General features: G+C 41.0%; 1 protein-coding gene and 1 non-coding gene across 4 annotated transcripts in view; one reads left to right on the plus strand and one right to left on the minus strand.

The window, feature by feature from the left end:
• LOC117241683 (ankyrin repeat domain-containing protein 6) overlaps window positions 1-20,082 on the minus strand; it is a 133,769-nt gene that overhangs the window by 47,784 nt on the left and 65,903 nt on the right. For all 3 annotated transcript variants that reach the window (XM_033507676.1, XM_033507677.1, XM_033507675.1), the window contains one exon: window positions 6,105-6,206. In XM_033507676.1, coding sequence (XP_033363567.1) covers window positions 6,105-6,206 — 102 coding nt within the window. The remainder of the gene's footprint in view (window positions 1-6,104; window positions 6,207-20,082) is intronic.
• On the plus strand, window positions 15,763-15,835 carry Trnar-ucg. Its single transcript has one exon. It is a non-coding gene; the product is annotated as a tRNA-Arg (tRNA).

Genomic DNA, 20,082 nt, shown 5'->3' on the forward strand with positions numbered 1-20,082 from the left:
CGGCCTCGTATCCAAATGAAGCAATTATCGACGTAGCAGAATCGCCTCGAGGGAATAGATCGCGATTCTCGATTGCGATGCAGCACAACGGCAAAGGTAGAAAACGAGCAACCATGTCGGACGTGAAAATCGGTGAAAAAGAAGCACGAACACCGCACAACCAACTGTCGATCGACGCTTCGAGGATCCATGTATCGCTTCTTCGAATCTTCCAATGCGTATTCGATCCTCTTTTCTTCTTATTGACGTCGAAAAATCCGCTCTTTCGTTCCGCGTCTCGTTCGACGTTTCGTGAAACGCGCGCATAAAAGCGATGTAAAACGTCGTGGGAGATGCGAGGAGGCGATAGTTCGAGGAGAAGACTGTCTAAAATTATTAGCATGCCCGAAAAGTTACTTTCGTTTCATAAAGCGATAATAGATGAACAACAATTTCTGTTTTGTATTATTTTATTGAATTAGGTATCGTCCGTTTCGTTCTATTTCTATTACTATGTTCGTGCGCAATTCGATAAACTAATATAAAACAAGAAACATTGTGCGTCTATTATTTCCTTACAGGACAGAAGAAACTTTTCGGACAACCTAATAATATTATCGATAAGCGGTGCTATAATTTTCGAATTTTCTAAATACTAAGCGAAGATCAGCCAAAGTTGAGGATATCGTGAGTTCGATGAAAACAACGTTCGGACGTGTATCTTATCGACGAAACTCGTCGATTATGTCGTACCTGTATAAATATTCGGCCAACTAAAAATCGTTAACAGCCAAGAACGAAAGCAGGGACTTAACATACGTGGCGTATCCAGAGAATGCAAGATACAAAGAATGGAATTTCGCGAGAAAGAGACGCCCGTGGTAGCGCATTCTTTCGCACCAACGCGTTTCTTTCTCTTTCCTATCGAGAATCGATTCACGAGCGTCGATAGCCCTCCGCGACTCGTTCACCGTTTTGTTCTTGGCCGATCTCGAGTCTTTCGACATTTGCATCCTGGTTGCCGCGAATATACGCGGCGAGATATCGCCGAGCTGTCACTCGAACCCGGATAACATCGGGAATTGCGAATCGCGCCGATTGAAAAAGGGGAATGCGCTTCGGGGACTCCCCGCCGTGCAAAATTCTACCACGAACCTTGTTAAAATCCTGTTCTGTATATATCGTAGGATGGAAGAATTCGTGGAAGATGGTTCGTTGTTTCGTGGAGCTGAATGGTAACGTCTGAACGAAGATCGAAGAAATTTTACGTTCGAAGTAGAAGGGAAATGGTAGCTTGACAGTTTAACTGCCACGCTGAAATCACATGTTAAGCTCAGGACGCCACAGTGTTTTAACACTAGAACTACAGATAGTTAACACGAAGATATTTCTACCAAAACCAGTGAAAATGACTGGTCTTTAAAAAATACGTAATAATAGAATATTTGTATATTTATCGATTTATTACTTTCTTACAGAAGCAATTCCATGTTACGTAGTAGATTTTTGGTATTATTAATCCATCTGGGATCCTTAAACGAGGGTTGACACGTTTATAAAATTGTAGAACTAGTCATTTTGACTGCTGTGGTATTTCTAGTGTTAGCATCTGGGTATTTTCTTGATATCTGATATCGTCATATCGAACGATACGCGGTAAAAATTTAAAAAAACGTGTGCGAAGTTGTAGAAAACGAGGAAACTGGTCAATTGGGGTTCGATGAACAGATTGCAGGACCCTTTTACGCTTGGACAAGTACCAGTCGTTTTGAGACTGGTGTTGGTATAAGTAGCCTCGATACAAAATTATTTTCAGCCTGAATACATAAAGAACAAAATAAAATTCATTATATTATTCTTTTAGTTATCGTTACGGAAGTGATTACATCATTGTGGAAAAAATACAACATGAAGTAGGAATTTTAAAATAAATTGTAAATCCAGTCGATTTGACTGGTGTGGTAGTTCTAGTGTTAACACAGTGCAAGATTTGTCCCCATTTTTTTTTATCGATTTTCTAGTAAAAATGTTGAATTGTTCAACGGGGCACTTTTTATCTCAAAGTATCTTCTATTTATCGGTTGTATTCAAAATGCCCCAACTGTCGATTTTCATTCAATTTTTACAATTGTAAAAAGTTCAAGCGCTCCGGTCGCCAATGACCCCGGATGATGGCGTCACAGGAGAAACCGTGGCCCGTCACATACGACCATCGTGGCAGTCGAAGTGTTAAGTGGCTTAAAGTCTTGGTAAAAGATTGGCACACAGTTAAGAGAGAAGCGAGTTTCTCAATAGGAAAATTCATCGTCGAGCGAAAGGTTATGTAAAATAAAATAAAAATAATCGTAATCTGCATATTATTTGTCTGCGTCAAATTATCCATTTATCCTCGTATAAACCATCTAGTAAACGACTCTCCAGCGTCAACAGATCGATAAGCTGTATGTACCTAATCTCGTTGACCATATTCTGATGAAAGCTAGAATCATATCGATTCGCATAAAAAAACAGGTATAGAAGCAATAATTAATTAAAAGCGTTACGTTCATCATATCCATATAGCGATGTTTCCACGCGAAATATGGCGAAAAGGTACCATACGTAGATCCAGCGATAATTGTGGCCAGCAGCAGGAATTTACAATTTCTTGATACATAAATTTCCATAATTTCATCAAACGATCGTCGATGAAGTCTCACCGACTCCCATAGAAATAATATATTCGTATCTTCTTGGCCGGCAAGCGAGTTTAAGGAGCAGCCCCGTACATCCGAGCAGCGTGGAATTCCGCGAAACTACTCGAACAACGCAGAAGATAAATATTTTCTGCGCGCTTAATACCACGCATTACGGGGCCAGCATGGCCGCTCCTCCCGACTTAAGTACGTGTCTGTTGCTCATTAAACGATCCCATCGGTACCAACCACGATTATCGGCGCGATAATAATCAATCGAAAATGTTTGGCCGCGCGCCGCGCCACGGATTAATCGTTTTCCAATCGCTACTACTCAGGGCAGATCGTAATACGTCAAACGTTAAGTCGCTTATAGTAACCGTAATGCTATTTCTCTTCGAGGTATCGCTCGAATTTCACTTCGATCAAACGCGGCACGGGTAAGGCAAGCTTAATTCTTTATTCGACGTTTTATGAAATTTAACAGTGCAGGAAGTACGGAGTAACGAAGAGATCTCGGGCGCGTACGAGTTACGTGAATTCATCCGGCTGAAGTTTATTTAATCGAACGCTAGGTAGAATTTCGTTGAAATAAACGACGTTCGCAAACTCCTGGCCGTACATCAAGAAACGTGCAATTACGTAAATTAAAATTCAGAGAAGAGCGGCGATGTTGTAAATAGCATTTTTGAAATTTACCTCGCAATCTATTGTTATTTACGTGATCTTCTTGCAATAAATAAGTTTACGACGAAGGATAATATAGTCGAAGAATCTGGCTTCTGAACGGTTCAAATCAGAAATTAAAATTATTGACATATGTATAATTTTATGTGCTAGACCAGGTTAGCTGCGTAGTAGCGATACTTGTATGTAAATACCAGTGTGTGGAAGCATGTGTGTGCGCGGCGTCTAGAAAATAAAGAAATGTAAACTGTTCAGTCGGTTAACAGTCTGATCTGGAAGAAGGTGAGACGCGTGTAAGTGTGCATCGATGAATATCTTTGAAATCGTTTATCAAATAAATATATAACTATTCTAACATAAATTCCAAGTGTAAATTTAGCGTTCCTATACCATTATTTCGTCTATTAAGATCCAAAATTCTCAGCAAAAATAACGTAGACGTGATCGTGTCTCAGTAGCAAAGTACGCGCGATTACGTTGTTTAAACGCATCACTTTACCGCACCACGTTTCTCTGACGATATTATAAATATCATTTAAGAAGCCTTCCGTGGTGTTTCGTGGCCGATCGTGGCAAGATTCGGGGATCAATAAGAGGCCATCATTAAGACGTAAAATATACACGCCTACCGTGATTTTCTTGTCGTTGGTTTCGCGAGGCGACTCTGGCACCATCCGCGAAATTGCTGCCTTGTAAAAATGTCGAAATCGCTATCCCCGGTCGGCGAGAACGCGGCTCTTTAACGCGAAACCAGGATAAACGCGATACGATATCGGTAATGACAGCCATTAAACGGTTTACGACTTAATGACGGCGTCGATATCGATCCTATCATACTCTGACCTTTGATGACAGCAGCGTGTATCGTCGTGGCCGACGAGATAATCATCGATCAAGAGTTTCGTGCTACGTTCGCACCTGCGAACAGTCGCCAGCAACATGCTGCATTCGATTTGCATACGATATTAACGAGACTTTCGGTAGCTGAATGTTGATCGAACGTTCGCAGATGCGTTTTTCTTCCTTCGATAATTACTACCATCGTGCTCAATGACAGAAATCACTTAAGTACTTTTCCAAGCCAGGGAACAGCGGGTAATTCGTGCAAAACGTCAACGAGTTTCTTAATACCGGCGGTGTAACTATTTCCTGCTTTAACCCCTTAACCTACAACTACGAGCATGGCCCGTAGTACGATGATCGGGCCGAACGTAAATGTCACGGACATATCCTGTAGTGTATGATGGGACCAAACGTAAATATTACGAGCATAGCCCGTAGTACGATGATCGGGCCAAATATAATATATAGGGTGGTTGGTAACTGGTGGTACAAGCGGAAAGGGGGTGATTCTACGCGAAAAAAGAAGTCGAAAATATAGAATAAAAATTTTTTTTTAATTTTTTCCATCGAGAGATTTTTTCAACAGTGAGATCCGTTATAACGAGACGCGATAAAGTGCACATGTACCGAGCAAAAATTCAAAGTCGATTTTCTCGAAAACAAAGCCTCAAACGAAAAATTTTTAGTGGCCCCGAAATAATGCCACCTTCGCCAACGATATTCCACGATACGTACATTGCGTTACTCTTGTACGCAATTTCGCCGTAAATTTATCTGCCCGAGTACGTACGCTCGCGATCCCAAGAATTCGCGATGTTCCTCCGCAGAAAACAGAAATCTCCGCATCGTCGCCATTTCCCAATTTACTTTCGCCGATTTACAACGGAGTCGCTTCGGCGATATACCATATCCTCTCGGCTGTAATCGCATCTATCAAGCGACATGGACACGGTACAGCCGTGGATTTATTATCCATGGCGAGTGTCGCGTTCTCGTTAACCACGGTAAAGGGGGACACGTTCCGCCGGGCCGTTACGAAACTGCCGTGGCAAAACGATAAAAATCCACGCCTCGAGGGATCGACTTCGAGAAAGTGATAAAAGACCGCTGCCAATGCGTAGCAACAAAAATCCCCGTAAATTGTTTCTTCTAAAGAAAGAAGAACGAAAAAGAAAAAAACACGAAATTATCGCGATCCTCCGTGTCGCTCTTCCCGGTAGCGATTTCTCCGCGCCGGCTTTTTCCTCTCGTTTTTCTGCTCGTGGATCGGGTGCTGTGCGCCCAAAGGCTCGCCCAACCAACATACGCGTATCAACGTAAGAGTATACTGTACAGCTCTTGAATTTGTTCGCCCAAAGGGCTGGTAAATAACTAAAGAAACATACGTTTATGCGTTTCTGACGCGCCAAACGAGTTTTCCTCGTGAATGCATCTTCCCTCGCTTTCGATACGGTTCTCTTTGTATTTTGTATCTTCTTTGGAAATAGACAGAAATAATCGTGGTTTATATACGGTTTGGAGTTAGCCGTACGCTGACTCAGATTTTGCATAGCTCGACCGATTGCAACGATTTACAGCGGCGAATAAAATAAAGTTTAAAAGTCGAACGAAAAAGTCCGATAAAACATCGGAATTTTGGAAAATGGAAATATGTGTGTATATATAGTTACGTTTATACCGTAATATACTGTAGGGGAGGAAGATTGCGCAAAAGGTAGCGCTTCTTGTCTAACCGTGCGTTAAAGTCACCGAAGTCGATGTACGGTGAAATTATTTTGAGAAGCAAATGGAAGGAAATTTTCGTAAACGAGTGCGTAGATTTCCAAGTAACGTAGTTTCCCGGTCGCGATGTAACGATCTGTCGTCGTAGTAAAAACACAATAGGAAAAGAGTATACGATGAAACAAAATTCTGACTCACCACGTTATCCTGACGAGCAACGTCGCCGCCGTGTTTCAGCAATAATTCCACTACCTCCAAATGACCCTCGGTAGCAGTCCTCTGCAGTGCCGTGACACCAGTCTGAAAGCAAATGAAAATAAAAAATTATTAACGTTCAACAGATACGTTTTAACGAACGTTTTTACTAATTTCAGATTTGATACACGCGAATGTCTTGTAGCGGAATTCTAAAGCGTTCCAGTGACATTATAAGTTATGAAAGATTTATCAGCGCGTTTTCTTTCGCTTGTAACGTTTGCAAACGTTAATATATTATGTTTGCCTTTGAAATCTTGTATCCCTGGTGGAACGTGCCTAAACTCGAGATTCGTTTCATTCCAGTTTTCGCTGGCATCGAGCAACGTCGTTCATTCCATGATACACTTTTACCAAGATGATTATGATGGATGGCATTCCGTGTTTTGCCAACGTCCGCTAGAAAGTGCATTAAAAATTCTCTGTATCAGAAATTCTTTTTGCCTTCTGATTTATTCCGCTATAAATATGAAACGACTTTAGAAGCGTCCGTACATCAAATAGATCCTTAACTCTCTATACCATCGTATATCGTTTCTTCGGTCTACAAAAATATGGCCTTGTACGAGCATTTATTTTCCAGATGGAAGTGACAGACTGTAATACGATACGAACTATAAAGAATCTAAATTAACGTAAACTCAAATTTTTCCTTATTCGAATAAAATCGAATAGAATTTCGGTATAAAAAAGCACGCAGAGCAACGAACGAATACGATCTTGTCGACGATCGATCTACTCATAGACGCGTAACCGAACTCCGTTGCTTTAACAAGAAGAAGACGTAAAAAGGAGAGAAAGTAATAAAGTGTTTGACGTAAACGTTTCAATCTTGTTAAAAGCTAATAGAGTCAAAAACTCGTTGTCCACGGAGTTTTCGTGTGGTCATAAATTAAAAAATTCCACGGTCGAACGATCGTCTTATCTCGTGCTGGTAGTCGAAAGGGTCTGGACGATCGTACATATACGACTGGACGAGGGAATGGCTCACTAAAAAGATAGAGAAATCCCTAAGTAGTTCACAGACCAACTGTCTACCTCCGAGAAACTGTCACGTATAAATTTTTAAAGGTGGCTCGAGCTCAAGGCGTTCCACGTAACTTGGTACCGTTAAGTAGAAAATGGAAGAAAAAGTCACTTTGTCGTGGGCGTAGAAAACGATATCTATGCTAAATACATTTAGAAAGGTGTGAAGCGTTAAACCGATAATTGTTTGTCTTGGGGCAAACGATTATTTCAACGGAATTTTCCTTTTTATTTAGTCGAACCAGCTCTACACGTATAAACGTTATCCTTCGCAAAAGATGAACGAAAGTTCGAACGAACGTATTTTGCCGTACAGAGAATCTATTTCGATACGTAAGAAAGCGCAGAGAGCTGATCAATAACTTGTTCTATTTTCTACAGAAGTTTTATTGTAGTACAGAAATTAAGATTTCAAAAAGCACGTATAAACGCCAACAGCAGAGAAAACGTGTTTCCTGCATCTGTTGCTCGAAACGCGTTAACCCTCTTATCGTACGATCGAATATCGCGATTAACTTATCGCACACGTGATGCACGATCGTTTCAGTACGCAATTACATGCTGGAAAAATTCGTAGATGCGAAACACGAGTACCTCCTGTTAGATTTCTCAACAGATACCGCGAACGTATTATCAAATCTATCGATGTGTCCATCGATGAATCCACATTATTCGCTGGTCAATCGATTATAATAAAAGAGCTTCTATTCTCGTTAGGGTTCGCTGCCTCTGCGCGTTAATAATGCTTGAATTTAAACGTAAATTCGCACATAGATACCTATATAGTATGGTACAAGTGTGGAAACTGGGTGTTTTCTTTTTATCGAATAATATTGGCCTTCCGAGATGCATCTCTTAATCTATTAGCCCAGGTCAAGATCTTTGACACATACATCCACGAATATTATTGTTATATCTATCCATAGCTTAACTCAAACGTGAACGACACCTCTAAAGCGATTAACGAAATTAAACCTATTTTACATCTATTTTACGATTACAACGATTACTGCCATTAGCGACGTAATTGGAAACATTAAAATCCTGCAATTTGAAAATTCGACTATTCGACTATTCGACGGACTGTTTGAACATTGGAAATTGCAAAGTCCCGAGACGTGAGATAAAGACCGATTAAAAATCGTTTAACGTTGCTAAATTAATCTTTAAAAATCGAAACTCCAAAGACCTGTTCTCACGCGTGCTACTAATTTTCAGCGCACTCGCCAAACGAAATACGTATCCTCTTCAAATGGAAATCAATAGGCTGAAATTGTCCGCTGAAAACCGTGTCCGGACGAGATCGCAAATGGACAAATGACCAACGTGGCCATTTGACGTGGCAAGATACTACCGTCCTACAATCAGGATGACAATTGCGACGAAGACATATCAGGATCTTGCCAATAATTCCAACGCGGTAGGTACTCGACGCATCTTCCATAAATCATGAAGCTATCCCTCCGAGCGAAACTTCACCCCCTTCGCGGTGTGGCTGCAAGATTTTCAACGAGCGACTAGGGATCATCGACGAGTCCTACATGAAAATCTCCTACGGTTGTAAACGGGAAAGTTAGTTATTTTTTCCCCCTTCTCATGCGGACGACGGACGCGTGCACTCATGAATCATTCAAATTGCTTGTGAGTGATGGAACTGCAGCTTGAGAGCGGTCGTCTTTCTTCGACAACCGAGAAAACTCGCGCCCTTTCCTTTTCTGTACAAAGAAATCAACCAGCTTTCGCGCCATTCCTTAATTTTAACAGGCTCGTGCATGAAATACGATCGTTCTTCCATTCCAGACGAGCTTGTTCGCTTATTTATCGTAGCAGCTTGTTATCTAATTTTTGTTATCCGATACTATATGATCGACGGTTCGATCGTAATTTTGATTCAATTTATAGAGTAGCTAGGAGGAATATATTATAATATCTCGAGGATCAGGTTTATTGCTTTCAAGTTTCGTTAATGTTAATACGAAACCAGGTGTTGGATTTCAATTATTTAAAAGTCAACGTTTACTAAAACGGGCGAATGGAAGTTCTGCTTTTATAGCTTTACGCGTGCTTTTACGAAGATTTAATTGCAGAGATTATTTTAGAAACTTGAGAAGTTGAGACACGTAGAACGAAGACTTTCTAATTCTTCTCTTTTTAGTTTCATCGTCCGTGTCTCGATGTTCGCAGTAATTTTATCGAGGCGGAAAAAGCGACAAATTTCAACGAACCAATGGAAAACGAACTAACGTCTTAGCAATTTTTAACGTTAGCAATTTTTCAAGAACGAAATAGTCGAGCCACTGGTACCTTTTTCAGGCAATTCTTTTCCATTTCCTACGGCACGTAGTCTCGTTAACAGAAAGAAACCAAAATAATTTCGCGTGGACGTCGATTTCACGGCACGTTAAAGCGAGTAACAGCCTAACAAGGTGCGATCGTCGAATGAAAACCGTGTTAATGTATCTGCTGAAACACTTACAGCGACCCTTTACCTTCCGCGAGACAACCCGGACTAACAATCCTGTCTTAATTACCTGACTACTGCCAAGTTTTTCATAACGTCGTTGTTTAGTGTTAACAGAAACTTGTGTTTTCTCGCTGCCTCGTCAACCGAGAACAATGTATTCCGTACACAACCATGATGCAGTTAATCATAGTCTTTCTCATGCATGTAGGAGCCTTGCAAACATTTAATGTACATTTCTTATCTCATCGAGCATTTGAAATACGAACGCGTCTCGTTTGACTGGCTAAATTGGAAACAAACCAGGGAACTTATTCCTAGACTGTTATGGCTAACTGAAGAAGAATTACTATAATTGCAATTAATATTATTATATTGTAAAGAATTTATCGTGAGAAGGGAAACCGCGGTGCTAGTGAGAAATCGGTTGCATTATATGCATTCGTTTTGAAACGATCGTTGTAAGAGAGAAATTATTCCATTCTTACGAGATATACGTTGCCATTGTATTTATATTCTTGTCGTATTTCTTGGTCTAGAAATCAACTTCGTTCGAAGATTCTTAACGAACGTATCGCAACATAAAGACAAATTTCGTAGTAAAAAATTTAAATTAAAGACCTTGGTTTTTTACACGGATGTAACGTTTCGAAGATCATCGTCCACCTGCAGGAAATATACGAACCGTATATTCGATAATGATACGCTACACCTTGTCCCTCCCCTTTTACCGGAAGTACTCGTGGTCTTCTCGTGTCAGCTGTACTTCGTTCAACCTATAATCCAGGGATTAGACTAACCACAGTGCGCGTCGACCATTCCTGTTAATCGTTAATTAAGTTACTTAACGACGAAGAGCTATTACCGATCGAATAATCTTTAAGTACCTAACACCACGTACACGGATGAAGAATATGCTCGTTTTTTTACGCATCGAACAACATTTACAAGGCTAAGTAAATTATTGCGTCGGTAAAGCAGGAGACATAATTAAACGATACGCATCGAGTGTGTTAATTTTAATCAGCCAGATTAGTCTCGTATGACGACCGTAAAATTGATGTCAGCGATGCTTGGACTTCTTCAAGCTTGTATAACAGTTCTTATGATAGTTATTTCATTATAGGGATTTGTTCTATAATAGATGAATTTGCTAATGTTGAAAAATAAAAGATACGAACTAGATGATGGAGTACAAGCGTGATCTGTTTAATCTCGTAACAAGGGCGTAACTTGATTCATTATTATCGTAATCTTGTCGTAACTTCCTATTATTACCTTCTCTTTCCATGTACTCGTAGCGTCATAGTTCGCTTAAATTTCTGTTTTTGTGACGGAAAATTATTACTGCAATTAACTTGCAATTTTCTAAATTTCATTCGAATGTTCTTCCAGTTAATATTCCAACAAATATAGACATCGTTAGACTTTAAAATCCTTGAAATGGATCATGAAATTGAAAAGGTCATGAAATTGATGAGATTGTTAGACGAATGCTTCGGAAATCGAAATGGAGCTATGTTTGATGAGAAATTCTGTTCCTGTGAACGGTCTTGGAAGATTATAGGCGCAAGGGAAGATGCAAGAACGGCAACGGAGATTTTTTTTGGACCGTTCCATGAATTTTGCGCACGCACCGCGCAGAGGCCCAATACGAGGCACGTTGGTATGCGATGTAACACGCCCTTTAGTCGGCCAAACCGGCCCATGATCCCGTAATCCATGTTTGAAAGCCGCTGTTCTCCTGCGTGTTTATAATACTTTAATCGCTATTGACAAGCAGAACGAAACTTGCAGCGCTTCCACCGATAATTAACATTGCACGTTGTTCTATCCATGAATGATTAAAGGTTGTTCGATGTTCGAGGAAGCGTATAAATCCTGCAGGCCCGAAAAACGACCAAACAACTGGTCGTAACGATGCCAAACCCAATGACAATATTTATTGCCTCAAGTTCCTGAGAATCGCGGAACAACGAAAAATAAAAATCAACGTATATAAGATGTGTCGATGGTTTTTGTCAAAAGGAAGTTTTACAAAATCGCGTAATAAATTACTCAGCAGCTATGTACATAAATTACACGTGTATCGAGTAAACGTTTCGTTTATCTACGATAATTACTAGGATGCGAGTAAACTACAAGAATCAGTAACAAGCAGAGGAAACGCGTGTAATATAAAAAAAAGGGGGGCGGGGGTATACGCTTGGTCTATCATATATTTAAGTTCGAGTTCTCTCGGGATAGTATAAGTTGTAAATTTAAGGTATAAACTAAGAATCGAAAGTGTGCTGGGGAAGAGAGAAAGAAAGAGAGTTAATTAAGAGTACATGCCTTGGTGACGTTAAAGCTAAATGAGTAAAGGAGTGGGAGAAGGGTGCGAGGGTCGAGGGTCAGCATCTTTTGACCTGGGGAGACAGAAGTCGTGAGCCGAGTGTTAGAATAAGACGTACGAAGATACTGTAATCAGTTTTTGCATTGGATATTGCTTGTTAAAATAAAACTAAACTTCGCTTCAAATAGAACATCCTTTCTTGTCCTTACTCTAGACTATTTAGATACTACACGCGTGTTATAGAACTCGAAGAAATTGCACAACGGAATCTCTAAATGACCAGCGTTGCATACGAAAAAGTCCAAAGCTGTGCTGAACGAATTCGCAGCGGTACATATACGGTTCAGCGGATCAAGAACTGGAAAACATACGTAGCGTAGGATTGCGCTAACGCACAAATAAAAATCGTTTAAAAAATCTTAAGCGAGGATGTATATAGTGCTTCCTGTTTCAACCTTTGAAACGTGACATTTTACTGTTAAAACTGGGTACCATAGATTCGCATAGACAAGCTAACAGGTTGGAAGATGTACGTCAGAGGAGAGTAGCTTCTGTACAAAGCGCAGATAAATCAGAAAAAGAGCGGATGCATGGCAGGGAGCCGCGGAAACACTTGTTCGGTCGAAACGACCGCGAACAGAGACAATGGTCAGGCTTTCACCGGGGCAATCGTGCCGGTATATCGCTATGGTAGCCCTTCGTGGTCGCGTTATGGCCACCCGTCGTTAGTTAACGCCATAAATGGGAACGGGCAGCGGCTATGCGAAAGTTCATGATGTACGTTGTTACGTCAATTACGCGCTTTAGTCCGTAGAACGGGCTCCGGGCTTCCATCACGTAACATTGAAACGCGCCCGGACGTTTCGACGTCTTTTACGCCGCAAGAGGTACACCGAGGAATCTAAATTAACTCGGCCATTCAGCCCGCTTTACTCAGGCCCTCGTCTCCACAACGCTTAATATACTTTAGTCTACCGTCCATTGTCAGTTACGTCCGCGTTCATTTTTCTTCTATTTTTCCCGGTTTAGACGCTGGCTTGTGGTTTGGAATGCTTAAATGTTGGAAGTTCGTCTTAAACTTAGAAGCTCGCAATATCGTAATTGAAACGTGAATTCTTCAAGTGGAATACTTTTTAATATCTAATGAAACTTTTAAACTACAAACACGACAAATTAATATTAACGTAATATACCGTCGACGAAAGTAAAAGGCGGAACGTTGAAGGAAGTTTTCGAAAATATTCATCGGTTGCGTACATGAAAATCTTCGGACGATAGTCCTTGGTAATTTTTTGGTGACGAAAGTGGTTGCTAGTTGCTGTATATCCGGGAACTTTTAGGTAACGGGTGTCTATGAAATAAATATGTTGCACGTTACGTGTACCACGTTCACAGAAATACGTTCTCCCACGCACGATCGACGAGTATCCGGAGGAGTGTTTAATGTATTCACCCCTCTTTTCTAGAAGAGTCAGCAGAGGCATGCTAATTGCCTTTTGGACAATAGTGGGATACCATGTTGGCATGCGATTCTCTGGGCACGTTCCACCTTACATCAAGAATAATTTCGTTCGATTTCAGCTGTCCGCCATTGCCACGTCTGCTCATCCTTTTATTATTACCGTTTAATTTTCCGCAGAAATATTTTTATCTCATAAGATACACAAACGTAATTAGCAATAAGCTTTTTTACTATTCAAAGTTTATTAAAGTTGTGCATTAAACGGTATCGCGTATTAAATGGCGAAGCGCGGGGTACATAAACGAATTATGAATCTTCTACGGCGAAGACAGCGAAATATTCGAAATTTCACCATGACGCAATGTCGCGTCGCACAACGCGATCAATGAAACGGTATTACCATTTAACTGGAGCTTTGCATGGAACAAGGAGCAAGTAGGCCTTGCGCCGTGGGAGATTCAACGAATATTTAAAAAAGAATAATCGGCAAGTAAATAGAGACTTTTGTCTCTTACTATCTCAAACTCTCACAGTGATACGTTTAAACAAGTCTTTATGTTCAGGTAGAATTTTCGTAAACTAGCACTATCAAACCTTTATTCGTAAAAGGTAGCAGTAGCTATGGAACCTTAACACCCGTCTCCACGATGGAACAGCATGAAGCCTGAAACACGTTGCAATGGGCAACGAGGAGCCATACGAAGCGAAATTCGAAGGACACGCTGGCATTTGTTCGAATGAAACCGGCCTCGGCTTTTATCGTCCAAATAAAGCCAAGTTCCCAAGAGCCGCTACACCATCACCAAGCTTCGCATGCGAAACAGAGAGAGAGAGAGAGAGAGAGACAGAGGCAAACAGAGAGAGAGAGAGAGAGAGAGAGAGAGAGGAAGAGAGTCATAACGACAACGCTACATTTGTCTAACTAACAAGCTACACCGCGAGGCGGGAACTGTTAAATCATCCTCTGTATCAGCGTATTTACCGAAGGATAAAACGTCCGAGTCTTTTGAATTTATTGCACGGCCTTGATTTATCTCGCTTGCATCCATGAAGATGAAGAAAAAGAACGAGGAGATGAAGAAGAGGATGAAGAAGAAGACGACGACGAATAAAAAGGAAACGAAGAAGAAGAGGATCCTCTATGTTTCGCGTGGATCGGCAACGAAAAGAAATCGTGACGAGCCGTGGGGCCTCCATGTTTATCGTCGATCAAAACCCTCGCTGTTATCTTCCCTTTATGCAAAATTGTTTTTCCACGATTGTATTTCCGAAGGTACGGTCGCCCCGAGCACCGAACAGTCTCGAACACTCGGCTCGATAATTGCCGCGTGTCTACCGCCTCATCGTCGGTTTCATTAAGCCTGTTCGGCCTCGAACCGAGCGGAGCGTGATGGCGTTTGGGTAGAGAATTTATGGCGAAGCACGGAAAACCCTATCTCGCACGTCCCAGTTCCCTCTTCGACGTGTCTGCGTGTCTGTACGTGTATGTATGTATGTAATAACAAGAGGAACAATGGAGCCTCGCTGCAGATAAAATAGGTTTCTGCTCTTCCTTTGATTTTTGATTTTTGATTTTTGCGATTTTTATTTCGAACGTTGAGAGTATCGTGCACAGCGTCGAACGAGTGGGAATCGGACGTTGGGGCGTAGGGTGAGATTTAGTGGCGAATTTTACAGTAGATGCGTGTTTGGTATTTTTTCTGCTTCCGTTCTTTTTTTTTTTTGCAGATTGGGGATTCTTTTGAGCATTATATTGCTCAAAGAAGTACCGGTAGAAGTCCTAAGGTGGAACATATTGTTATAATTGGAAGGATATTACTGAATTTTATTTGTAATAAAGTTTGCCACTTTGTTATTATTAGAACGATCGATTGAGCGAAAAATGATAAAAATCAAGTAAAATGTCGAACTACGCTTTTAGCAATCTTATCGAGATATTTTATCTCTATTAGAAATACATATTGAAAATACATATACTATGTTACCTAGAATTTAAGAAATATAGACATTTAAAGATATAAATTCAAGTATAAAATTGAATATATATATATATTTATATCTGTTAATCATACTTTTTGTTAGCACGTGAACATCGTATTCCACCAAAACAGGCGAAATGACTCAATTATACCGCTCAGTAGGCATATTATATAATTAGCATAAATTTCGTATTTTATTAATTCTATGGTAGTAATAGATCTCGAAAATCAATGTAAGATATGTAATATGTAAAATCGAAGTTTATTTATAGGTTTTTAATGAAATTCAAAGTCGGATAGGATGAAGGTTTTTATGAACGGGGTAACCACCCCTAGATGACCGTGTGGCCTAACGGATAAGGCGTCGGACTTCGGATCCGAAGATTGCAGGTTCGAATCCTGTCACGGTCGACGTCACTTTTTCTTTTTTTTTCCACAAAAAAATACTCTTATCGCATCGTAGGAAACATTCGAATAAACTAAGATCGTCAAAATTTTATTTACGCGAAATATTCTTCTTCTTCTTCTTCTTACGCCTCCGTCTTTAATTATTTATTTTATTTAATGAATATTTCTAAACGCAATACGAATCGTAAATTTGTGTTAATTATCCGTAAATTAATACCTATTTATTCGTCAATTTTTCTTACGCTTTAATCGATACCAAATTGTTTCAAGAGACTCGCAGACTGTTTGCGATAATATTTTTCTGTGCATGTTATTTCATTACAACGAATGAGGTTGATAGTTACCTTATCTAATGAAATAGACTTTATTTCGGTCTACTAATCTCAGTTACAACGAATTAAGTTGTAGGTGATAAGAGAAACGTTTCCGTCCGGTCTTTCAGAAGTTTTATCGTGACTGATGTAATTAACATCATAAAATCATTGCAATCATAAAAAGAGCGTGAAATTATGGAAAAATTGCTAATCTCCGTTTACTTTATCCCTGATTCGCGTGATTATTACATCATGTACACGCTTCAGCTACGAATTAAAACATCCACCGATCTTCGTATCCTCCGATCTTCCGCTGAAAAGATAACAATCATCGAAAAGCTTCGCGCAAACGACAATCACCTTCGGTTTTTAAAATTCTTGCATTATCCCGTTAGTTGCAAAATTAATTGAAGTTCTACCTTATTTCCTGCCTCGATACGTTTTTACCGTTTAAAAGAATGTATCGTATCTGATGTAGCGACGAACGCAAAATATCATTTCGTGAAAAGTAGCACTGGACCTATCGTTCGAATAGAGTCATCTGTAAAAGTAAGCAAGCAATTGCGGAATTTTTCTAACGTTCGACAATAACGCTATGTACGATCGTCGAGAACGACAAAGCGAGGCAATTACCACGCGTAATTACGTTTGTTACACGTGGAAACGGGACTGGCGTTAGGTAGCGGGTCGTGCACGGCAAAGGTTGCAGCGAACACTCTATAACTCACTGTGCTTACATAGCCGGTATCGACCTACGATAGCGTCGTCGGTTAATTTGTTGCTTTCACGACTGGCCACGCTCGCCGGCTGGCGAGAAAATAAAATTATTCGCGTTAGGTAGGCGGTTCGATGCACGTGCATGACGAAGGAAGATATAGGGACAAAGGGAAGAAAGAGACGAAAGAGAACGGTGGTGTCGATGTTGTAGAAAAAGGTGCATGGACGAATAAACGAAACGGAAAGGCAGGAAACTCGAAAGTGAACTAAATTCGTGTACCAGTTGTCGTATTACCCGAAGGTTAATATGAAAACGTTTATCTGGCCGATGGTTTGAATGGCAGGCGGCTGATGTATATTTTCTCTCATTTTAAAGTATTTAACGTTTAATCGCCCGATCTATTCGCGGAGTTAAATCATTCAACGTCGAAGAATCATCGGCGTACAGATCGCCTCGTGTTGCCTCGTGTCCGTTGGGTTAGTAAGATCGTACTGGAAGGCCACGATTACGAATTGATTTACCGTGTAAAAGGCTTTTGCTTTTCCCAGCCGCTTTCGTGTCGTAGATTAGAATGATCGGTTGTCGCATCCATGACAGTCAATATATCAGCCTCGCCCCCCCCCCCCCAACGATTAATAACTTCGCCGTTAACAACATTATTATACACCCGTATATTTCTATACCTTTAGAGGAGCTCTTTTATTTCTCTTCCAAACAAACACATATTACGATTCTAAGGTGTTCGAATATTATTTACATGATTAGACGCTCGTTTCATAATCCTGTCAGTGATCGTTTTTTTCCAGAATCACGTACAAATCGAACTCGTTATATACGTAATATTTTCTGACGTTATGTATTGATTTACGTATATTGTGACGTATGTGTCGAGGACACAAAATCGACTTTAATCGCAAAGGTAGACTTTGTTCGACTTAGGTCCACCAACACCGTTTGCGGTTCCGGGGGTGGCGCGGATAGAGGAGGGGTTTATAGTGGCGTACCACCTGCCGAGTCTCACATGACCCTGTGACACGGGTCACTGGGTATGCGTAATTGCATTTTCCCCTCCTCGCCAAAATAAAAGCTCCACTAACGCCAAACAACCTCGTCTCATCTCCGCGCGATACTTACGCCTTCGGTAATATCGTATGAAAATACGTATTATGCATTAAAAATAAGGTACATCTATACCAGGTAACACGTACAAGACATATATAATACGTAGAATGACACGTACATATACAGAAGCGAATAGCTTCACGTCGTAATTATCGCGCGACCAGATGACTCGGAGACGTAATCAAGACGCTTCGTCCATCATCAAGCATTTCCTCGTTGGTAGATGAGAGACGAAACGAGTCGCGGCGAGTCTCGCGAGTTTTTTCCGCCAACTCATCGTCTGCGAGCGTCTCTTTGGCTCACTCCCACCCAGTGGTCCCATTTCCTCTTCAGATCACGTTCGAGCTTCTTCACCCGGTGAATATGGACTTCCTCGTTCGCGGCTGCACGCCTTCCAGCAATTTTTTGATTTTCCGTAAATCGCCGCTGCCACTTTCTATCGCGAATCCAACGGTTCTACGATCTTTTCCAGTATTTCTTATCTTTCCCTTCTCCCCTTTCTTATCTTCGCCCGTTACGATATTCAGATACATCGGACAGGCCAATGTGCGGTTTTATGAGAAACTAAGATCGATCAGGTTGTTCGATGGAAGGTTGAATATTAACGAGCTGCACCGAGGGATAGATAGACGGATGACGTAGAGAAATAAGATAAAATTGGAAAGTATACGGCTATAGATCTTAGACGTAGTTTAATTTCGATCGTGCATCACGCGAGAATCACACGAGATCCACGCGATAATTTATGGCTCGTGGATCTTTCAATTTTACTTCGTAATTAATTCGTAACTGAGAAAAAGCGTTACGTTAAAGGAAGTTCGTTCGTGGTTCAACGTACATATATAGCGCATAATCGTTTTCAGAGATAGTCGAACGCGCGATCCTATCTTGAAAGTTCGCCAGGTTTCTTAGCGGTTTTTACGGTGTTCTTCGATAACTGTAACGCGACCGTACGACGCCTGAAGAAACATACGCAGGCACGTCGAGCTCTTAATAAATACGTTTCATCAGGAATGGTAAGAAGTGACAGGCATCGATAAAGAATCCCACAGGTTCTCACCGCCGTGCCGCCTCTGCGAAATATCTAGAAGCGAAGTTGAGCCCTGTCGTCGTCGTTAAAGACGCAGAGATCTCGTCAATATCTTGGACAATGGGTCAACTCCTTCGATCAAAATATCGCGGAGACTCCGCGATCGCTAAAATCTCGTAATAAAATTCCAAAATTGTGAAACTGTGAAACTATGACTGTGATATAGAGACGCGTATCACGTGTATTTCATTTCACTTAGAAAGTATCGGAAGGAAGTGAATTTATTGCAAACCCAATTATATTCGAATCGCAATAAGATTAATTCAAGAATCCTTCGAACGTTTCTTGCGTTGCCAGCGACGAATAAGAATTCCGCGCGACTGGCTTTTCCACCACGCGTTTTCTCTTCTTTGCTTAATTCCCGATAATGGCAATTATTGCACACACGGAACCGTAGAGAAGCGTATTCGTTAACGGGTTCGCGGGTATCGGGGTTGTCGAAACAGGTTTAACGTCAACTCGTTCGTAAGATTTAATGAATGGATCGACTGTTTTTTCACGCGGTTTCGTACAACAAGCTTGTAAGTGAAAGTGGGATGAAAGAAGCTGGTACAAGTTTCGAGAGATTTATGATAAAACCTCGTTAGCTTAACGAGCAAATCATCGATTTAAGCTTGAAACTTGCGTGTCGCGTCTAAAACCAAGGTCGACACTTCCGCCACTATGTCATTGCTGTTTCACGGAGTCATCGGCCGAGTTTCCCATTTCATTCCGTATAACTGTATCAACCTAGCGTTAGAGAACGTTCGTACCATTTTTCTAGGTGAATACGTACGAACGTTGCGCGTCGTTTCTATGCCGATCCGCTTCGTGGAAGAAATCGCGCTTCTGCCACTTTTCAACCGAGCTTTTCAATCGCGCGTTTATCGCAGGTCGAAGGTAAAATCAACGAGCCTAACGTATCCAAAACTAACGTCACCTGTTCGGCTGCCATTTCGCTGCTGTTCCTCGGAGTCATTGGCCGAGTTTCCCATCCGAGTAACTGTACAGTCAAGGAACGAACAAG

This window comes from Bombus vosnesenskii, unplaced genomic scaffold (assembly GCF_011952255.1).
Source record: "Bombus vosnesenskii isolate JDL3184/JDL3185 unplaced genomic scaffold, Bvos_JDL3184-5_v1.1 scf7180000016261, whole genome shotgun sequence".
NCBI classification, from domain to species: Eukaryota; Metazoa; Arthropoda; class Insecta; order Hymenoptera; family Apidae; genus Bombus; species Bombus vosnesenskii.